At 63.1% G+C, this 19,988-nt stretch overlaps 7 protein-coding genes across 7 annotated transcripts; 3 read left to right on the top strand and 4 right to left on the bottom strand.

The window, feature by feature from the left end:
* Positions 1 to 2: 2 nt before the first annotated feature.
* Positions 3 to 4,428, bottom strand: CHLRE_03g172500v5 (uncharacterized protein). The gene is made up of 12 exons (XM_001703414.2): positions 4,291 to 4,428; positions 4,118 to 4,159; positions 3,539 to 3,680; positions 3,308 to 3,403; positions 2,982 to 3,116; positions 2,649 to 2,819; positions 2,283 to 2,418; positions 2,041 to 2,057; positions 1,711 to 1,873; positions 1,380 to 1,479; positions 1,061 to 1,190; positions 3 to 694 (listed from the first exon to the last, which is right to left on the bottom strand). Exons 1-12 carry the CDS (start codon positions 4,347 to 4,349, stop codon positions 635 to 637), a joined length of 1,251 nt encoding a protein of 416 aa, XP_001703466.1. The 5' UTR covers positions 4,350 to 4,428; the 3' UTR covers positions 3 to 634.
* Positions 4,429 to 4,559: 131 nt separating this feature from the next.
* CHLRE_03g172451v5 (uncharacterized protein) lies at positions 4,560 to 7,624 on the bottom strand. The gene is made up of 2 exons (XM_001703415.2): positions 6,643 to 7,624; positions 4,560 to 6,438 (listed from the first exon to the last, which is right to left on the bottom strand). Exons 1-2 carry the CDS (start codon positions 6,822 to 6,824, stop codon positions 6,408 to 6,410), a joined length of 213 nt encoding a protein of 70 aa, XP_001703467.2. The 5' UTR covers positions 6,825 to 7,624; the 3' UTR covers positions 4,560 to 6,407.
* Positions 7,625 to 7,722: 98 nt separating this feature from the next.
* CHLRE_03g172400v5 (uncharacterized protein) lies at positions 7,723 to 11,684 on the bottom strand. Its single transcript, XM_043060903.1, has 5 exons — positions 11,510 to 11,684; positions 10,896 to 11,334; positions 10,534 to 10,730; positions 9,948 to 10,325; positions 7,723 to 9,730 (listed from the first exon to the last, which is right to left on the bottom strand). The coding sequence occupies exons 1-5, from the start codon at positions 11,567 to 11,569 to the stop codon at positions 7,853 to 7,855; spliced, it is 2,952 nt and encodes a 983-aa protein (XP_042926032.1). The 5' UTR covers positions 11,570 to 11,684; the 3' UTR covers positions 7,723 to 7,852.
* Positions 11,685 to 11,804: 120 nt separating this feature from the next.
* On the top strand, positions 11,805 to 15,960 carry CHLRE_03g172350v5 (uncharacterized protein). Its single transcript, XM_043060901.1, has 5 exons — positions 11,805 to 12,177; positions 12,489 to 12,598; positions 13,008 to 13,734; positions 13,992 to 15,046; positions 15,212 to 15,960. Exons 1-4 carry the CDS (start codon positions 11,983 to 11,985, stop codon positions 14,403 to 14,405), a joined length of 1,446 nt encoding a protein of 481 aa, XP_042926031.1. The 5' UTR covers positions 11,805 to 11,982; the 3' UTR covers positions 14,406 to 15,046; positions 15,212 to 15,960.
* CHLRE_03g172376v5 (uncharacterized protein) lies at positions 14,935 to 15,960 on the top strand. The gene is made up of 3 exons (XM_043060902.1): positions 14,935 to 15,046; positions 15,212 to 15,408; positions 15,689 to 15,960. Exons 1-2 carry the CDS (start codon positions 14,977 to 14,979, stop codon positions 15,352 to 15,354), a joined length of 213 nt encoding a protein of 70 aa, XP_042926030.1. The 5' UTR covers positions 14,935 to 14,976; the 3' UTR covers positions 15,355 to 15,408; positions 15,689 to 15,960.
* An 84-nt stretch (positions 15,961 to 16,044) lies between these two features.
* Positions 16,045 to 17,140, top strand: CHLRE_03g172322v5 (uncharacterized protein). The gene is made up of 2 exons (XM_043060900.1): positions 16,045 to 16,242; positions 16,501 to 17,140. Exons 1-2 carry the CDS (start codon positions 16,078 to 16,080, stop codon positions 16,801 to 16,803), a joined length of 468 nt encoding a protein of 155 aa, XP_042926029.1. The 5' UTR covers positions 16,045 to 16,077; the 3' UTR covers positions 16,804 to 17,140.
* Positions 17,141 to 17,162: 22 nt separating this feature from the next.
* Positions 17,163 to 19,944, bottom strand: CHLRE_03g172300v5 (uncharacterized protein). The gene is made up of 6 exons (XM_001703419.2): positions 19,617 to 19,944; positions 19,260 to 19,511; positions 18,983 to 19,106; positions 18,733 to 18,815; positions 18,100 to 18,469; positions 17,163 to 17,798 (listed from the first exon to the last, which is right to left on the bottom strand). The coding sequence occupies exons 1-6, from the start codon at positions 19,790 to 19,792 to the stop codon at positions 17,748 to 17,750; spliced, it is 1,056 nt and encodes a 351-aa protein (XP_001703471.1). The 5' UTR covers positions 19,793 to 19,944; the 3' UTR covers positions 17,163 to 17,747.
* Between the last annotated feature and the right edge of the window lie 44 nt (positions 19,945 to 19,988).

Here is a 19,988-nt window from a genome sequence, read left to right as displayed (position 1 = left end):
GAGGTAGCTTAAAGAATCGTAAGCCCCCCGGCACCAGCAGTCTTAAGACTATGCGTGTGCGCATACTATGTTAATGAACTTGTGCTCATACGTGAACTTCCATATGATGCCTGCAACAAGCACACACTCAGACATGCCTGGCCTGCTTGGTCGCTCGCGTGACGCAAAAGCTGATGTGGATCACTCAAGCACATCAAAGCTGAAACGCCAACCGTCACGGCAAGGCAGTAGTGCCCCCCATCCCCACCACCACGTACAGTCGTCGTCAAAAGGAAGCACCAGTCCTGCTACTCTCTGTCTCTCGATATCAAACGAAGGGTCACAAACACACCGACACTTGACTGATACTGTGCAACGTCCGGGCCACCACCACGTTCTTCATTGCACTGATAGGCTTGCGGGTATGCCGCCTGCTCCATAACAGTCTTCCGCTTGCACTCTGGCCTTGCATTGCCCGCGAGGCACAAAGCGTGCAGCCCCAACACAGTACTGGCGCGCGGCTCCATGACTATGTACTCCTCCCTGATACTGCGGCAGCGCGCCTGCTACAGGAACCTGCGCTAAAATCCATGCCGCCCCTTCCCCACAGCTCCTCACACAGGTCCGTCCTGCCGCTTCAGCCGCCAGGATGTCATCAGCGGCGGGGCGCCGAGCCGGATGACGAGGCAGCAATGTCCTTGGCAATGGTGGACTCCTGTGCAGTGGGCGCGTAAAGGGGCGGGGGAGCGGGGTTCACGTGCCTGAATGCCTGGTCCCGTCTTTGTCGATATGCCGCCCGGGGCAAAACGTCCACACGGGCTTATCACTGCAATGAGTCGCGGCTTGCACGGCGCTCAGTAATGAGCACGCCATTCATACACACCGACACGAGCGCTTCCAGACACATGCACGAGGTTGCGAGCACACCACGACATTGGCACAACGGCTGGTCCGCGCTTACTCACACCCCGCTTCCGCTGTCGGTGCCTAGGGAGCAGCCAGCACTGTGCCCACCCCACCCTCTCCCACAAACCTGGTTTGACAAGTGTAGCCTTTTCCTCCCCCCTTCCAAAATACACACCTGGCACGCCACCATGGTCTTGACATGCTCCAGCTCGTCGTCCCGGATGTTCGTGAACACGTCCAGCAGGTTCTCACAGGGCGGCCGGCGGGGCGGCACACCGGGCGCGCCGCGCGAGGCGGTCTGGAACCTGCGCGCACAGGCCGGCAGGGTGCTTGTGGGTGGGCTGTGCGCTCTGGTTGTCTGGGAGACCACTCTGTTCGCTATGGGTGCGCACCGACGCGCTCCTCCCACCCGGACTCCTCCCACCACCAACGCGCTGCTCCTCCCGCCCGCACGAACCCCCACCGACGCGCTCCGCTCCTCCGCCCGCACCCACTCGTCGAACAGGTACAGGTCGTCGCTGTAGTAGTACTGCAGAGCCACCAGCGGCGGCGGGATGTCGGCCAGGGCGGTCCGGTTGCGCTCCACGAAGGCGGCTGCAGGAGCGCGGCGGCGGCGGCATGGTGCGGGGCAGGGCAGGGAACAGGCGTGAACAGACGGTGGGGCAAAGCGGGCCTGTGCAGGCAGAAGCTGGCTACACGTCATTGCACAGCGGCGTTGCGAGGCCGGTACCGACCAGGCTTCTGCGCCGGCGACAGGCATACACAAGCTAGGACCCCCGTTCCTCGACTCGATCAATCGGCATAGTCCCAGGGGGCGCTGCTCACAGTAGGTGTCTGCGGCGTGCAGCTCCACCCGTTGCATGAAGTTGTAGGCCATGCGGGGCGACACCAGGTAGAACGCGATGAGCACCCAGTAGTAGAACACGGCCGCGTGCTCGGCGATAAAGCGGTCGAACCAGGCGCGGTCGCCGCCCAGGCTCTCCATGATCTGTGCGGGCGGCGTGGGTGTCATGAGAGAGCGGTGGAGGGGTGGATAACGGAGTCGGGCGGGAGAGGGCGTCGGCATGGCAAGCTTGCAGGCAAAGCAGCATGCTGCAACATGTGGCAGAGGCAGGCAAAGTTGCACCACGTTTGGAGCAATCCCAGCCAACAGACCTGCAGGTGGTGCATCTCTGCAGCAAGTCGCGTGACGTTGCGGGGGCAAAGGACAGGAGGCGAGCAAAGGGCCAAGGTTAGCAACGACACAGGTGGGGGGTCAGTGTGGGCCCAAAGGCATCACAAATTCTCCGCAAATACAGGCTGTCTTCCGTCCACGCAGTGCAACACATCGGACCCATGTGTCCCCCCCGCCCACGTAAGCACCCCAGCCACACGCACGCACGCACACGCAGACACACCGTTCCACTCCTCGGCAAAGTGAATTTTGCGAAGCTCCGCGCCGGCCCGCCAGAAGCCCAGCGACTCGTACAGGTGCAGGATGGAGATGTAGGCGAAGTAGGGGATGCGCGCCACCGTCTCGAGCACCCAGAACTTCTGCGGTTCGTAGTTCGGGCGCGGGCGCAAGGGAGCGGTAGGAGCGGTGGGACAGGCTTTGGGGTGCAATCGGCCGCGCCCTTTGAAGGGACCCCACCTGGAAACCTTCGCTCCACACCATACTTTCCATACAGGATTAGGGTGAGGCCCTTGAAGCATACACCGATCCGCAAACTGATCCGCCGGGCTCGGGCTTCTATCCCCCTCGCCCTCCCTCTCCCTGCCTTCACCTCTATCGCCTTGTTCTTGGGGTACATGACGTCCAGCACGAAGCACAGCGCGTAGAAGGGCGCCTTCACCCAGGCCGGGCTGGTCATGTCGCCGGTGCGCGCGATGCGGGCGTGCTCCACCGCAACCACGTCCGACACAGACAGCTCCAGCTTGTCCAGCTTGGCGCGGATCTGCAAGAGTATGACCGCGTAATAGGTCGTCAGTGGCGGTGTGTTTGTCCCTCTGGTACTGGCTGTACCGGTATGAAATTTGCACTGGTGCTGCAAGCTGCCGTCTGCACAGCTGCCAGCTCGCCCAACCACTCGCCTGCCCACCAGCGTCCGCCCGCCCACCTGCTTGAACTCCTGTGTCTCCAGCGCGCTCAGCACGGGCGGCGGCGCGAGCTCTGGCAGCACGCCCGCGTTCTCCAACGCCTTGTCCAGAGACCCGAACGCGCGGGCCGCCGCTGCGCCCGCTGAGTGCAGCACCTGCGAGTGGTAAGTAGTGTATGCCCGGGTGGGCGGTGGCAACAGCCGCAGCAGCATGAGGGGGTTGGGGCCGCGGCGTGCGTGCATCAGTGCCCTCACACGACCAGAAGAACTTCAACGGGCGCGCAAGCGGCACTGCCGTTGAGAGATCGGAGAACAGGTGACAGGAGGCACCGCGGGCCCACACCCACCTTGGCAACGGCACCATCCGGCGCCGTGATGTCGGAGGGCGGGTAGCGGGTGGAGCGCCGCAGCTGAGTGAACTCATGCAGGTAGTTGTCCTTGGCCTGGGAGTGGGGGTAAGATGTCGGGGGACAGTGGTGAGTTGTGGGTTCAGGAGTTCACGTGGTGTGCCGACCTCCCTCAAAACACCAGCCCCAGCGGCTAGCCAGCCCCCGGTCGGCCCTCCCGCCCCCCCTCACCAGCTGCCATACGTCCTTGGGCACCTCGCCGTACCCCTCCTGATACAGCCGCCCGCTGCCGCTGCGGAAGCCGTAGTCCGCACACATGGCTGGAACGATCTTCCCCTCACGCGTCTGGAACAGCGGGCATTCGCCCTCGCCACTGCGAGGCCAAGGGGATGAGAGCAATACAGGTGGTGCATGAGGCGCATGCAATGCTGTTCTAGAGTTTGGCAGGGTGCGGAGCCTGCAAGCGACGCTTTTACTTCGGGGCCGTGCCTCCCGCCGCGCCCGCAGCCACTGCGGCTGCACCCGCGTGCACTTTAGCCCCGCCTCCCGCCGCGCCGACAGTTACTGGTTGGTGCACGAGCGCGCCCAGCGGGGTTCAGGCTCCGAAGCAGCGATACCGCAGCGGTGCTGACCGTGAGAGGGGCGCAACACCCCGACTCGATTGCGCATGGCCGACAGCTACGAAAAGCCGCTCAATTATCAACTTCTGACCACTGTTATCATATGAAACACGCCCGCGGATCCAAAACGAGGGGCGACGGTCCAATCAAACCATGCAGGAGGCCCAATGAACAAAACGGAGGCACCTACGTGGTCACAGGTGCTGAAATTGCTTGAATCCTCAGCGCCGCCCTGTCACGGACACAGGAAAATGTCGGAAGCCAGCATACGGAAGAGTTGCAAGTCGCGAACTTTTGTCGAGACTGCCGTTTGGGGCAAACCGGCTTGCTCGCAAGCGACAAAACTCTACAGGGCGGCCTCACCGGTTACGATGGCCGAACCGGCCTGGCCTGTGGCTGCTCAGCTGCCTGGCCGCGAGCATCGGGAAAGGCTAAAGTCGACAGACAGCGCTGGGTCCCGTGAATGAAGCGGTGAGCAATTAGACAGTGATTTGCGTCAAGAAATAAATGTAATCGAGGGCAAAGATTGGTATCAGGGGCATTTGTCAGGGGCATGACACCATGACTCCATGCACTGCATGCCTCGGGGTTGGCCCCGTACGCCCCGTACGGCCGTACGCCAGCCCAGGCGGCATCCAAGGGGTTTACATACCTAGGCAGTTGGCAGGATACTTGTCTTAACCATGAGGACAAACACCCAGGTTTCTACCTACTACGGCACCGCACTCAAGCACGTGCACTACCCGGAGTGAGGCGGCTTCCATCTCGCCTTCACCGCTCCCATCTCGCCTTCCTGCCCCCTCGCCCGGCCCCGCCATCCTCGCCCTCTGCCCACTATCATACTATGTGTCATGTCAGAGGCACCACACGCATTGTACTTTGGCACCGTATCAGCTGGGGCGCCAGTCAGTGGCGGAAGCCTGGAAGCCCACACGCACGGATGTTCACAACCCAACAACGCGGGCCTGGGACTGCCCCCAACAGTCCTTAAAACTCACCTGCTCAACGCCCCGCACTGCTGCTGCCCCCTGGTGCATCACCGCTCGGTATCAATGGGCATTCCCTCTGACAATGCATTACTCATTCATGCGCCTGCCCCACAACACCAATCACAAACGGGTCCCGCGCATACTGTACTTGCCTGAGCTGCTTTGCAAAATGCAAACACGTCCCCTGCCATCACGTCCTAAACATGTCCCAAACACGTCGCAACACTTCCCAAAAACACGCGCTTAGTGCACCCTGCCCTTCCGCGTCCCGTCCAGTCCTCCACTATAGAAGTTCATGAAGTACTCTCCTTCCAGGATCATGTGCACTCCTTGGTCAACACCACGCAAACCCTTCAGCATTCCCGCGTATGCATACATCACCCGCCACAAACAAAGCGCAAAAAGAGGGGGCCCAAGGAGCGCAATGCCAGACCCCGCGGGGACCCCCGTGTTTCGGATCAACAGCCTCAATAACTGACCGAAACCATTTTGATACGGGACGTAAGTTCACTCGATCATTCATTACGAGAGCAGATTTCTGACACGGCGTACAGTATCATATACATCCGACCATACGACCATATGGCCATACGACCCTGCATCTACTTCTCCTGATTACCGTACATGGACACGCCGGAGAGCTGAGGGCGAAGTTGCTGCTGTCAGCGGGGACACCCACTTCTCCCCTGCCTCCCCGCCGTTTCCAGCCCTGCACCAGCTGCATTCAGCCTCGCGTACATGCATATTACACCAGAACGACCAACACATTGATGGCCTCGATACCCATGATTGTAAGGAGAAATCATGCCACCAACAAAGTGTACGACATTTTGCTTCTCTCGCAAGCACCGCTAAGCCAATCCAATCGATGGAGCCCCGTGCAGGGCACAGCGCTGTAATAATACAGTGCCTCGCTCATGGGCAAATACCGCGTGCACTAAAGCTGGGAGCGCAGAGGAACTGGTGGGGGTGTCAGCCCACGCACTGGTTCCGCCCCCTGCCCGCCATCCCCCGCATGCTGAGGTGCATGCCCCTGGCCCTTAATCAACAGGCACGCCCCCACCCCCATTTATTAATCGGCCGTGATGCCCAGCAAGTCCTGGTCTAATATGCTTCCCTGCTACCGCGCAGCGGCACTGCGGTACCAGCCTCCGTAAGCACGCCCTCCACACAAGGCACCAGTAGCCGCCAAAGCGGTGGTGCTGCCTGGCAGGTCGCTGCATGCCACACGGCAGTCACATGGCACTGAAGATCCTTATCTTCACTCAGCTACAATAATGGTGCCGCGCAGCCCCGCATCCCGTTGCTATGCCTGACGTGACGGCAAATGACAAGTGCACGCACCGCGCACACAATTATGATGCCTTCCCCTGGCCTTGGGCCCTGCCATATGCCCGCATGGGCTAGCAATTTCCAGGCAGGCACGCTCTCGCCGCATGCCTTCACTGCTCGCCGTGCCCGTCGCGCTTGGGCTCAGGAGTTAGGCTTCGCTCAGGCTTCCGCACGCCAGCACCCGCAGCGCCTGGGGAGGTTGGGGCGGAAGGGGATAGTTTCAATACGTGAGTCACCTCTCTCTGACTCGTCGCGCATCACAAGTGAGCGAACCGTGCTGGGATGGGTGGGCTCTTGCGTGGGCGTGGGTTCAACAGCTCCGCGCCCGGCACAGCACTCCATCCCGGCCCGTATCGTCCTGCACCGCGGCTGTCAGAAATGGCCCGTCGCGCACCTAAAGAAGATCCTTGGCCATCGTCTTAACCAGAGGCGCCACGTTGGCGTGGCCGATGCCCTCGGCCAGCTCCTTCGCGCCTCCCGGCCCATCCGAGGCGAGCTGCCGCAGCGCGGCGACGTCCAGGCTGCGCGCTCCTGCGTTGGCTTCGCAGATGACGCGGTGAACCTCGATGAACGCATCCGGTGTGCCCGGTGTGTCCTTCATGCTCTCCAGCACCGCCTTGCAATGCACGAGAAGCGCGTCGTCGTCCTCCTCCTCCTCATCCTGGAACGCGCGCCGAAGGATAGCATGAAAGCGCGCCTCGTTGCACTTGCGCCGCAGGGTGTCACTGACCGCCTGGGCTTTGGCCTTGTTGACCAGCTCCTTCTCAATGACTCGCCCCTTCTTCTTGTACCACATCTTGTACAGCTCCCTCAGGTCCAGAGCGTACAGGAACTTGACGAGCTGCGCAGAGTGTCGCTCGGAGAGAACTAGTCCGCCTGGAGCCTCGACAACAAGGCCGCGCTGTGGTCGCAGGTCCACCAGCGGGACAAACTCCTCGCTGCACTTTCCCATGATTGCTGCTGTCATCTGCTACGTGTAAGGGAGAGACTTGACCACAACAATGCGCGCGCAATGCGCTAACGTGCTGCGAAATCTTGCGTACGTAATAGTTGCCAGTTGCGCACCTAAGGATATGTTGTCCTCACAAAATTGGTGCAGAAAGCATACACTTAAACACAAATCGAGCAACCTGGTCGGCGGGGTCCTGTCACAGGAAATTCCAGGGATGGGCCGGGTCGCGGTACTCCTCCAGCCGGGCTGGGATGGCCAGGTCAGGCGGTAGCGTGTCGGCAGTGCCGGGCCGGTGGCCGAGGTTTGCCGGAACTTCGCCATGATTCCCAGCCAGGCCAAACTTTCAGCGAGCCGAGTCCGCAGTAGTGAACCAGCTGCAGAACCTGACCCTCCCAGTCCCAGCTTTCTATCCTTTGCTTGACAGCGCTGATGAACTCCAGGGCCATTCGTGATGCTTCGTATCTAATCGCTCCAGGCAGTAGATACGGTATGTTGAAGCGGTACGCGGCCGTGAGGCGGGCTGTGGGACGGGGGCTTAAGGCTTCCCACCTGATCGAGGGCCGGTCCCCAGGGCCTCTATGGGCCCTACCCCTGCATGCCCCGTGACGCCTTCCAGACACACGTACCCAGAACTATCGCGCTGCCTGCCTACCTACACGTCGACCAGGCCGCTCCACTCGGTGTCGTCCAGGTCGCACAGCGGCAGCGCCCCCCGCAGCGCTTCCAGCGCCTCCCCGCTGATGGCGCCGTCGCGGGCACCCCGCAGCGTCACTAGGTGCAGCCGCCGCAGCGCCGCCAGAGCCCGCACGTGGGCCAGGCCCAGCGGCTCACAGCCCCAAGGCAGCCACTCGAGCTGCCGCAGCTGCTTGAGGGGGGTGAGCGCGGCCAGGCCCATGCCCGTAAGCAGCCGGCCTGCTCTGCTGGCGCTGCTCCTAGCAGGAAATGGGCCGTGCGGGGTCGCAGGTGCAGCGAAGGCAGGTGGATCTGCCGTGGCGGCGCGGCTGCTGCTGCTGCTGGCGGGCTGCTGGCTGTCAGCACTTCGGCCACCTGCTGCCGGGTCCGCCGCTGCGTCTCCCTTTCCCTTCGGCGCCGCCGCCTGCCCCTCCCACTCCTCCTCCTGCGGCTCCTGGTCTTGGCTGACTCGCAGCACCGTCAGCGCCGTCAGCGCCGCCAGCGCAGCACAGGAGGCGTCACACAGGTTGGGAAGCAGGTTGGTGACCTCCAGACTCCGCAGGCCGGGCGCCTGGGCAGCAAGCCAGCCCAGGCCCAGTCCGGGCGCCAGCCGCACCTCAGCCAACACCAGATGCTCCAGCGCCGGTAGCAGCGGTGCAGGTGCGTGGCCGCCTGCTGTACGCACTGTGGCGTAGGTAGCCTCAGTCGAGCTGCACAGTACTGCTGACGAGGTATGGGCAGTATCGCCGGCTGCTGAGTCCCCACCCCGCCCACGCGCTGCTGCGTGCACTGCCGCCGCCAGCGCCTCCCTCGCCGCAGCCGAGCTCACCAGCGTCAATGACGTCATCACAAGGCTCGTGAGGCTGGGCGGCAGCAGGCCCACGTCCAGTGAGACGCGCGGGTCATTGCACCAAGACCCGTTCAGCGTCAGGCTCTCCAGCCGCCGCCATCGGGCAACGACGGCGTCAAAGGTTGCGGGCGCGAACGGCGCTGCGGCGGCAGCAGCCGCGGCCTGCGCCGCCGCCATCGCCGCCTGTAAAGGCGCGTCTTTCTCCGCCTCCGCCCCAGAGATCGCTGCCGCCTCCTGCTGTTGCCCTGCCTCTGCTACTGCTGCGGCTGCCGCCAGGGCGGCGGCGGCGCCGTGACCCTGCGCTGATGTCAGGCCACTCTGCAGCTGCAGCGACGTGAGGCCTGGCCACGCCGCCGCCAGGCAGCGAAGTTCACGGCCCGTGATGGGCGGACACACGCACTGCGCCAGGCAGAATGACGTCAGCCCCGTTAAGGTGCTCAGGGCCGCCCACGGCGCCGGCGGCGCTGACACTACATCGTGCGCTTCCGCCGCCACCGCGCCGGCAGCCGCGCGCGGTGGCGGCGGCCAGCGGCAGTCATACAGGGCTAGAGATGTGAGGCCCACCAGGGCCGCAAGCTTGGGAAGCGGGTCCGATGCAAAACCGCAGCACTGCAGGGACAGCTCTCGCAGTACTGGTCGCGCCGCATGGCCACAAACCAGCCGCTCCAACGCCTCCCAGTCGCCGCCACCGCCGCCTCCCCCGTGCCCACCGCCAACGCCGTTCGCCATCTGCCCGTTAGCTTGTGGCAGTGCCGCTGCTGCGGCTTCTACTCCTGGTGCAGCGCCGCCAGGCCCAGCCAGCCCAGGCCCCGGCACTGCGGCTGGCGCCGCCGCTACTGCTGCTACAGCCGGTGGTTGCGGTGGCGGCGGCTGTGGCAGCTCGTCGTCATCATCGTCGTCCGCCTCATCTAGCTCGTCACCATGGTAGGAGATAAGCAGCGAGGTGAGGGCGGGCAGGGCGAAGAGGTCGGGCAGGTGGGTGGGGCTGTCCAGCTCCAGGCGTAGCTCCTGCACACAGCGAGAGGGCAGAGGGACGGCGACGGTTAGCTACAGCGCTTCCTACTCCGCACACTTGCCCGTTTGTGCCGTATCCCAAAGTAATTGCGCTCGCGCCAGCGATGATGTTTGGGGGTCATTCGTTTGTTCGTTCGTCTGTTCGTCTGTCCAGCACAAAGCCCACTGTTCTACCGACATGAATACCGCCCCTCTTGCCCCGCCCTCTCACCTGCAGCCCCGGCAGCTCCCTGAGCGCCGCCGTCACCGCCGGTCCCAGCGTCACAACGCCGTCGAGCCAAAGCTGCCGCAGCCCGCGCAGACGGCTCAGCGCCGCCACGCCCACATCCACCTGCCCCACACCCGACACCTCCACATGCAGCCGCGCCAGCGAGCCCAGGTGCAAGCACGCAACGCCTCCTGCTGCAGCCCCGGTGTCTGTGCCGCCTGCGCTGCCTCCACCGCTGCCTGCAGCCGCCGCGCCGGCCAGCGCCTCCAGTTTGTCGTTCGTGAGGCCGTACTGCGGCAGCCCCGACAGCAGTTTGAGGTCGGTGAGGCGGCTCAGTGCCGGCAGCACGGAGGACAGCAGCGCGGGCTCGGGAGAGGCGCCCTGCGTACGTGAGAGGAGCAGGCACGGGCATTGAGGTGAGGGGCGGGCTACATAGCTGCGTAAGTGCAGCGCAGCGGCAACACGCGTGTCATGTCATGTTATGTTATGCGTACATCGTGCGGTGCTGAACACGTCAGCAGAACCACACGCATCCACCCAGGCCGTCACAAGGCAGGCCAACGAGCGTGCCTCTCTGCGCCGCACCCACCTGAATCAGGTATAGCGTCTGCAGCCCAGTGAGGGCGGACAGGTCTGGCTGCAGCTGCGCCAGCGGGGCGCCCAGGCAGGGCGCGGAGGAGGGCAGGATGAAGCGCAGCTCCAGCTTTGTCAGGCCCGGCAGCGCGGCAGGCAGGCTGCGCAGCTGCTGACCCAGCGCGGCCGCCGACACGCGGCTACTCACGTACACTGCGGGCCGGCGTGGCAGGAGAGGTTGGTGGGTTAAAGAAGGGAACAGGAGGGAGTATAAGGAGAGGAGAGCACTCTCGCATGTTCCCCAATGGCCTTTCCGTCTCGCTGCCCCAACAGTCGCTCCCATACTCCGAACAGCCAGCCCTGCTAGCCCCCACCTACCCATGACCTCGCTGAGCCGCGGCAGGCACGCCGCCAGCGCCTCCAAGGACCGCCGCCACGTCACATCGCCCTCGTGTCCAGCCGGCTGTGCATCCAGCTCAACCAGGTGGTAGAACTGCGTGTCCTCCAAGTCCGCCTCCGCCTCCGCTGCCAGGCCCTTTTCATCAGAGCCCTGATGCTGCACTTCAAGCAGATTGTCCAACCCGTGTTGCTGGGCACTGGGCTGCATTTCGGGGATTGCAGTAGCCAGAGGCAGCTGCCCGCCGGCAGCAGGTGGTGGTGAGAGAGCGAGGGGATTCAAAGAAGGTGCGGCACGGTGGCGGGGATGCAGGTGCGGGTGCGGCAGCCGCGTCACGGCCGCGCCCACGTGCCGGCGCCACTGGTTACAGGTCAGCCGCGCGGACAGCAGGTCGGGCAATGCCAGGCCGCGGCCGATGCGCTGCAGGCGACAAAGCGGGTGGAGGCGGAAAAAGGCGGGATGGAGTTGGACCGGGGTTGCGCCGGGACTGCGGTCGGCGAGAAGCAGCGACAATAAGCCAGTCGCCAGTTCAAGCTATATTCACTTTCATGGCATGCCGAACAGGTTGTGCGAAGTTGTTACGGCGAGCAAGTACCTCGAGCACATCTCCGTGCAGCCCGCTCCAGCATGACTTTGTGCCCTCTTCGTTTTCCATGGCGATATCGTATGGTGTAAGAAGACTATTGCATCACACCAGGGTCAAACGCCATGCGAGGGGGCCCGACACTGTATTCAGATGGACAGGGCCCAGACCAAATGCGCAGGTGTTATAAATAAACTACTTGCACAAGCTTATTTCGTTATGTGAAGCTTTGGGCGCGAAATCAGGCATGTGCGCCCCTGCACATCGCATGATCATTTTCAACGCGTTAGCACCAACCAAGGTTCTGAATATCATAATTTGCTGGATAACTAGCACGTGTTTACCAGGTCTTGCGCTACGCATCTTCCAACCGTGCCATCGTCCGCGCCATGCAGCAGACTTCGGTGCCACTTTCTTAGGAGGAGCGCCAACGAAGCGTCCAGCGCTGATTGTAGGGGAAGTGGGGGAGCAAGGCGCAGTTAGGTATGGTGCTGGTCCTTCCCGCCAGCGGGCCCTTGTCGGGCCCCACCCGCACCGCCCGCGGGGAGCTGGACACGGGGGCCCTGCTCCGGGCCATTCTCGCTGACCCAGCCATCCAGAGAGCCAATGAAGACTTCCTGAATAAGCTCGTACGGGAAGCGCCCGTGCCCGCGACATGCCGCTCGGCGTGCGCCATGATGGTGAGGGAGTTTCATGGGGGACCACAGCAGCTTTGGTGTCTGCAACGATTAGCGGACCGCCTGGCAATCGATGGGTCGTGCCCCGCAAACATCATTTCATGGAACAATGCCATGATAGGAGGGAGGATCGATGGCAGGAGAAAATACAGGGCATGAGATGTAGCGGCACGCAGCATGCGGTGAAGACCTAGAAGACTAATCGGCATCCTTCATGCAGCGCGAACTCAATTTACCTAGGTTGTCCCTTGAGTTTTAAAGCCTTGACCCTATTTTGCTGCCTGATGCTGCCGATGCTGCCCTATACCGCACAGGGTGAGGAGGCGCTGGTGGACTTCAGCTTGAGCCAGTGGCACGTGGGTAGCGCGGACGCCACCACGTGTCTAATCCTGGCGGTGGTTTGCCCCGTCACACGCAAGGCCTGGTGCGTGCTGCTTGTCGTGTATATGTATGTAAGGGGGGTTATAGATACCAGCCCAAACTAAATTAAACCAGGCCATACTAGCGGGGCGCAGGCAGAGGCAATAGTTGCAAGCGGTAATACTTATGGGAGGGGAGTGCAGAAGTAGGGCGAGCGGCGCCGTTCATGAGGGGTGCTATATACTCTAGCCCAACATAAAAGTCCAAGGACAGATGGTCGCGCTGCCGAGTCGCATGGACGCTCAGGCGGACACTCCCGTGTTGCAACCATGCACTACGCTGCTGCCACCATTGTCACGGATACTGTACCTTACCATGGGCCCTCGCCCCCATCCACCACCAAACCTTGTCTCTTTCCAACGCCCCAAACCACCACCCACCCACCTCCTCCTCCACTGCCACCTCCCTTGCAGGGCTGCCCACTACAATAGCTCGCTGGTGCGCCGCGACGCCAGCATCGCCGCCCTGCTTCCGACCGCCATGCGGCAGCCGCACGCCTACCTGGTGGGCTCCTTCGCCGAGGCCAGCGGCGAGAGCGCGGCCACGCTGGCAGGCGCGCTGGCGCTGCTGCACGACAGCCCGCTGGCCTTCCGGCTGAGGCTGGCGTGCGTTGATGCAGCCAACACGGACCCCGCGACCGGCGGGCCGCGGGCCATCAATCTGGTGCTGCGCTGCGCGCCGCCCACGGCGAGCGCGGATGCCGCGGGCGGCTCTGGAGCTGGGAGGCATGAGGGCGCGACGGAGGCGGTGGAAGAGGCGGCGGGGCAGGCGGCGGCGGCATGGGAGGCTCTTGCAGCGCTGCCGGGCGTGGGCGAGCCCAGCCCGACCGGGTTTGAGGACCGCGGGCCGGAGATGTCGTGGCGGCTGGTGCGCGGCAGCGTGGAGGTGCGGGATGGCGCCGGCAGCGGCAGCGGCAGCGGCAGCGGCGATGACAGCGATGCGGACGAGGCGGACGGGGAAAACGAAGGGGAAGAAAACACGGAGCGTGGACACAGCCGCGACAGGGGTGCAGGCAGCAGCACGGCGCCGCGGCGGGGCTCGCTGTGTCCAATCGTGGAGACAGCGACCGGGCGGCTGCGGATCCCCGGCCACCGGGTGCGGCGGCTGGCGGGGCAGCACCTGCTCTACTACAGCCGCTTGGTGAGGGCCTGGCGGGTGGTGAGGGTGCCACTGTCAGTGCACATCACCCGTTGTCAGTGGTTGCCAACTGCGTGCCAGGCTTTCAACTAAACGCGAGCTTGCGTGTCACCCACTTGACCGCTGCCTGGTGCTCTCTCAGGATGGGCCTAGCGCGCTTGCCTTGCGCGTCGTGCTTGTGGTGACCGCCGCGAAAGGGGCCACACAGTCATTCACCTTGCCTTCGCGCCCTGCCTCCCAACCCCGGCCTACCGCTGCAGCTGTCGCTACCGGACCGGCTGTTCCTGCAGTACGGCTCCACTAGCCCCGACCACGAGCCGCCGCACTTTGTGGACGACTTCCGGAAGGCTTACGCCTGGATGCTGCAGCTGGCGCGTGCCGGCGTCGGGCAGCTGGAGGATGCCGTGTTCGAGTGGGCGCCACCGGCAGCGCTGGAGGCGGAGGCAGGAGATGCGGCAGGCGAGGGGGAACGAATGGGGGCAGGAGGAGGGTCAGGGCACGGGGTGGAGACGCTACAAGGCGGAGCCGAGCTGGAAGCGCAGGAAGAGGGGCAGGAGGTGGGGCAGGGAAGCAAGGTGGCGGCGGAGCAGGGCTTGAGTGGCTGGCGGAGGGTGCGGGGCGGTGAGGGCACACGCATACGGATAGAAGGCGTTGCGGCAGGCGTTGTTGCATGAGCCTATCTATTTGGTCTGTCAGCGTCTCGCAACCACGTCGCGTTGCTTACGTGCCTCTTTTGTCATAAATCTGTACCTGTATGGCTGTCGCGCAACACTATGGGCATAGTCACGCAACGCGGCGAGCTGGCTGGCCGCCACCTCCAAATAAGTGTGACGAGCATGCCCCGGCTTGGGCGACGACCCTCAAGTCGATCTAAGATCTACGAGGCCACGCCAGATTTTTGCATGTGCTCGAAGTCCCGCTAAATCGGCAAATGTAGTGCAGTGGCAGTAGCCTTGCGCTGTTGCCGCGAGAGACGCAACGCTGCGCAGGCAGTTGGAGGAGGCGGGACATTGGGTGTGCCTGCGGCTTGGCAAGCGGCTGAATCGCTGCGGGCACCAGCCCGCTCACAGACAGCGCCAACAAGGGCATGCTGCAGGAGTGCAGGAGGAGCTGGGGCAACTGACGCGGCAGCAGGTGCCCTCCTACGTCCTGGCGATCAACCGCGGGGGCTTCCACCCGAAGCATGGCAGTGGGGCCATGGGCGGCATGGCTGGGTACACACTGGGCTGGCTGGACACGAGGACAATGCATGTGGCGTGGCGGCGGTGTCTGGGGGCGCTGGCGGCGTGCCTGCCGCGGCTCAGCGAGGTCATGGGTAGGTGGGGGCTAGCAGGGCTGGCTGTTCGGGGTGTGGGAGCGACTGTTGCGGCAGCGAGACGGAAAGGCCATTGGGGAGCATGAGAGCGTGCTCTCCTCTCCTCATACTCCCTCCTGTTCCCTTCTTTAACCCACCATCCTCTCCTGCCACGCCGGCCCGCAGTGTACGTGAGTAGCCGCGTGTCGGCGGCCGCGTTGGGTCAGCAGCTGCGCAGCCTGCCTGCCGCGCTGCCGGGCCTGACAAAGCTGGAGCTGTGCTTCATCCTGCCCTCCTCTGCACCCTGCCTGGGCGCCTTGCTGGCGTAGCTGCAGCCAGACCTGTCCGCCCTCACTGGGCTGCAGACGCTATACCTGATTCAGGTGGGTGCGGCGCAGAGAGGCACGCTCGTTGGCCCGCCTTGTGACGGCCTGGGTGGATGCGTGTGGTTCTGCTGACGTGTTCAGCACCGCACGATGTACGCATAACATAACATGACATGACACGCGTGTTGCCGCTACGCTGCACTGATGTAGCTGCGTAGCCCGCGCCTCACCGCAATGCCCGTGCCTGCTCCTTCCGACAATCAACTCTGTCAAGGACCAAGATGGCCAGCCCCATGGCGTCTGCTGCCCCACGGTGTCTGCTGCCCCACGGGGTCAGCGGCCATGGCACGCAGGTGGACCGGAAGGCGCGGTTTGGCGGACAGCGCCGGACATACTCAAGTTGACATGTGGGTGACATTGGTAAGCAGCATTTGCTGCGTGTTGATTGAGGGCTCGCGCCCAGCATGCAGGCATGCACCCATGCACTTGGGTGAGATGGGCCGCCCTGTTTGTGCAGGGAGCCCTGACGGCACCGCCAAGGACAGGCTCGGGAGAACTTCCGGCAGGCGCGCGGGAGGTAATGCGGTCACGGGTCACAGGTCTCAGTGTCACGGGCCCGTCGGATGGCAAGTTGTGGAGGATGTCGGAGCTTAAGTATGTGCAAGAGTTTCCGTATTTCATTGATTCGAAGACCTAACTTCCAGCATTATATGTCATTGTAGCGCTATGGGGAAGAAGCAGACGGGCTTGACGCCCTACCAGGGCCCCAAACGGGTCTTCGGTGCCTTTCGCTGCGAGGACTGCCGCAAGCACTGGTACAGCGGCAACTCGTGGGCCAACACCGGTCAGCAGTGCAAGAGCTGCGGCGAGTTGGTGTACCCCTACAGCCAGGTGCGGGCAGCATGCGTGCCTTGCGAACAAAGGCCCCTGTCAGCGCATTCGTAGCGTGGTGGTCACGGGCCCATAGCGTGGTCGGGCCCATCCGCACTTTTCTTCCTCCCGCTGCCTGTCTACGTGGCACCGACCAGAGCGCAAGCACTTTATGCCGTGTGTACCGCTTAGGGCGTGCACAACCCCGCCCATACCTGACGCCCCCTTTCGCCTTGGTTGTGCATTGCACCCTCGCGTGCCGGCACCGTTTGGCTGCAGCGGCCGCTGGAGAAGCGCGACAGCGACGACGAGGCAGTCGTCACGACCAAGCCTCACCCGGCGGCGCTGTGTGGCAAGTGCAAGCAGCTGGGCTACCCTTGCACAGAACTGGACAGCGATGAGGAGGGCGGGGGCCGGCGGCGTGGCACTTACGGCCGAGACCTGGCGGGTCTGTTTGGAAGTCTGCGGCTCCGTTTAAGTGGTGTGCGGTGGCAGACTCCCGACACGCGGCGTCAGCGTTCCGCGTCCGTGTTCGCAGCGCCAATGGGCCTACGAGTGCGGGTGTTGTCTTCAGCCCCCTGACAGTCTAGTTGTGCACGAGTGAGGCAAGGAGTGAGGTGGCCGGCTTGCTGCGTCCGTAATGCAGTAATCTGCTGCGGCTGCAGACTCTGCAGCCCGTGTGGTATCATATTGATGACTGATGGGGGTTGGTTGGTTGGCTCAAAGCACGCGCATACGGTATAATCCGCACGTTGTGTTGCAAGTTGCAAGGCGGCGACGCAGAGGCATTACCCAGGGAACAACAGCTATGTGTGAGCACCGCTGGCTCGCTCTGTGCCGTGAACTCTTGGACTCGGTAGGCTGTGTGCTCGTCACACGCGCTGAGGCTGATCAGTTGTTGCATGAACGTACATTTATTTGTGTGGCGATTGGGGGCCAGTGCACCATCCTCCTTACAACCAAAGCATCGCATGCGCACGTGCCGTTACCGCCTCATGTTCCGTCCACTCAACCACTTAAGCGCCGAGGATAGGGGACTCCTTTATGTTGTGTTGTTAAGCTGCAAACTCCTCTACACACTACTCGAATACATCGACAAACTTTGCGCCCGACACGATACCATCATTCATAATTCAGTAGACAAAAGAATACTTGTAGATGCACACAGCCGCCACCCTCTTTAGGGCAGCAGCAGTCAAGCTCTGGGGCTCAAGGCGCAAGCGTCAGTGATGCTGGTCTTGAGTCCACCTCCCTGCCTCCCGTCGCCGGCACACGCCGAGCCGCCGGGGCGCACACACGCTCCCGCGCACACTGTAGGTCCGTCGAGGTTATCACACCTAAGCTGTCGGCTATGCCGAACCCCTCCCTACCCCCCCCCATAGTAAATAGCGCGAACACGCGTGCAGACGCTACGCCCGCCCGCAGTTCGCACCGCCTCTCCCTGCACTCGCAGCCGCCTCCTACTCATGCCCCTGCTCCACGCCCAGGCCCATGAACTGCGGCCGCTCCATGCCGGCAGCAGGCGCTTACTTCTTCTTCTCCTCGACGGAGCCGGTGGTGGGCAGGCCCATGGACACCTGCGTGCACATCCACAAGCCGCGTCAAGCAAGACCAGGTGTCAAGTGGTGTTTTGGCATCGGCGTTGGTCAAAAGGGGCTGTCGCCGCAGCATGCACCCGGACATCTGCCACCAAGCCGTCCAGCCAAAAAGATCCAATTCGCCCCGTTTCCCTCTGCTCCCTCCCTCTTGCGCTCCCTTCGCCCCTCGTCCTTCGCTCCTCCCATCTCCCATCTCTCCCGCGCGCTCTACCCCTCACCTGCCCACCCTTTTGCTCCCTTCTACTACCCATACCTCCCTTGCGTTCTTCCCAGCCCCCACCTTGAAGGCATCGTAGATGCCCCACTGTAGCCCGGTCAGGGTACCGATCATGATAATGCGCAGGCCCAGGCCGCGGGTGAACAGCGCGTACCAGCCCATCTCCTTGACGATGTCACCGACGGTGGCGCCCTTCTGCGCGTTCAGCTTGGACACCAGGTTGTCGGCGGGGTGCGACACCACGGCGCAGAACACACCAGCAATGTAGCCGGCCGCGAACGACACGCCCAGCTGCTCGCCCTTGGAGCACTCGCTCTTGGGCTTGGGCATGGCGTACTTGTAGATGGCCTGCACCGTGTTCTCGAAGGCGCCGAACTTCATCATGGTGTAGGGGATCTGGCGGCCCCACAGAGGCTTGATGCCCTTGAACAGGCTGCGGAGCAGGGGGGGGCAAGGAATGGGGGTTTGGTGTGCCGCGGCATTGTGGTTGCGGAAAGACTCGGGGCACGCCGGATGCTGCAGGCAAAGCCGCTGACCGGGGCCAATTACAACATCCGGACGCCTATCGATGTCGTGGCCGCGAAAGCAACCCCCCGATTCCCAAACATCTTTGGGTTCACGCACACGCGCTGCATGGCACCACCCTTCACACAGTAACCCATATTTAGCCGCGATCCGGTGCGGTGCGCCACTCACCCGCCCCAGCCCTCCTGCGCCACGAACTTGGGCAGGCCGTCAGACAGGCCCTTGGCGAAGCCGGGCACAGTCTGCACCTTGACCTGTGGGAGCGGGTAACGCGGCAACTCGGGTTAGTGTGCCCCCACTGGCCGCAGGGGTTTGAGCTAACAGCCCGGGTCGCCTCCATGCGCCTCACCTGCATAGGCCTAGCTTCACACTGCTTAGGACACCCGCGGTTTTAGCAAGTCCCGATGTCTGCGTTCCTTACCTTGACGGCCTCGAAGGGGCACAGGGCAATGTCGGCAAAGAACTCAGCAGAGGCCGAGCCCGCCAGGAAGATGGCGCTCTGGTACTTCTTGGCCACCTCCTCGCCGGCCATGTCAGCGTAGGTCCTGTGGGCGTAAGCAGTTGCGTGACGGTGAGTGCGCGCGCGATGGTCCCGGCACTGATGCATGGCACGCTCTTGACATCAGCCGACAAAGCCGGCTGCAGTAGATAACGCTGTTGACACCATCTGTACAAATGCACGATATGGCAACGCTTACTTCTTGAAGTACTCGTAGAGGCCAAACTTGCAGGCACCCTGGGCGGAGTAGCCCAGCAGCGTGGGCACCCAGCCCTTGAACAGACCAGCAGCGCCCTGCTCCGCCACCAGCACACGGAAGCCGGTCGAAATGCCCTTGTACTTGGCGGGGTTGGTCTGAATGTTGCACTTGACGACATCCAGAGGGGTCACGCCCATGTGCGTAAGACCGCAGCTGGCAACGCCACCCAGAGCGCAGGTCCAGTAGTACTCGCTGCAACATGAGAAGCGGCGAAAGGCCAGAAGCCGGGTCAGTTCCATGCGCGGGCTTGATGCGAGTCCAGGCCAGCGCCAAACAAGTCGGGCGCTGTTGCGTTACCTGCTATAGAGCTCAATCTTGCGAGGAGCAACCTCAGTAGCCGAAGCGGCGACCATCTTGCCCAGAATGCCGGTGTTCAGCGCCGAGCTGAGGGCGGGAACGGCGGGCTGCTGCTCCTGCTTGGGCTGCATGGTCGCCAGGGCAGCGGACACCATGGGGCTGGTCTGAGGGGCCATCTTGGTCCTTGGCAAACGGACACGACAAAGTTGATTGTCGGAAGGATGTGCTTCGGCCGCTCGACAGCTGGTCCGCTAGTCCTACAAACAGCTCTAATAACAAACAAGTACTACAGAATGTGAGGCAGCAAGCGCAGCGCGAAGGGCTGAAGTTCGGCGGCCGGACGAAATCTGGCATGAGAAATTCGGCATGAGC

This window comes from Chlamydomonas reinhardtii, chromosome 3, assembly GCF_000002595.2.
Source record: "Chlamydomonas reinhardtii strain CC-503 cw92 mt+ chromosome 3, whole genome shotgun sequence".
Lineage (NCBI taxonomy): Eukaryota > Viridiplantae > Chlorophyta > Chlorophyceae > Chlamydomonadales > Chlamydomonadaceae > Chlamydomonas > Chlamydomonas reinhardtii.
This window is presented reverse-complemented; position numbering and strand designations above follow the sequence as displayed.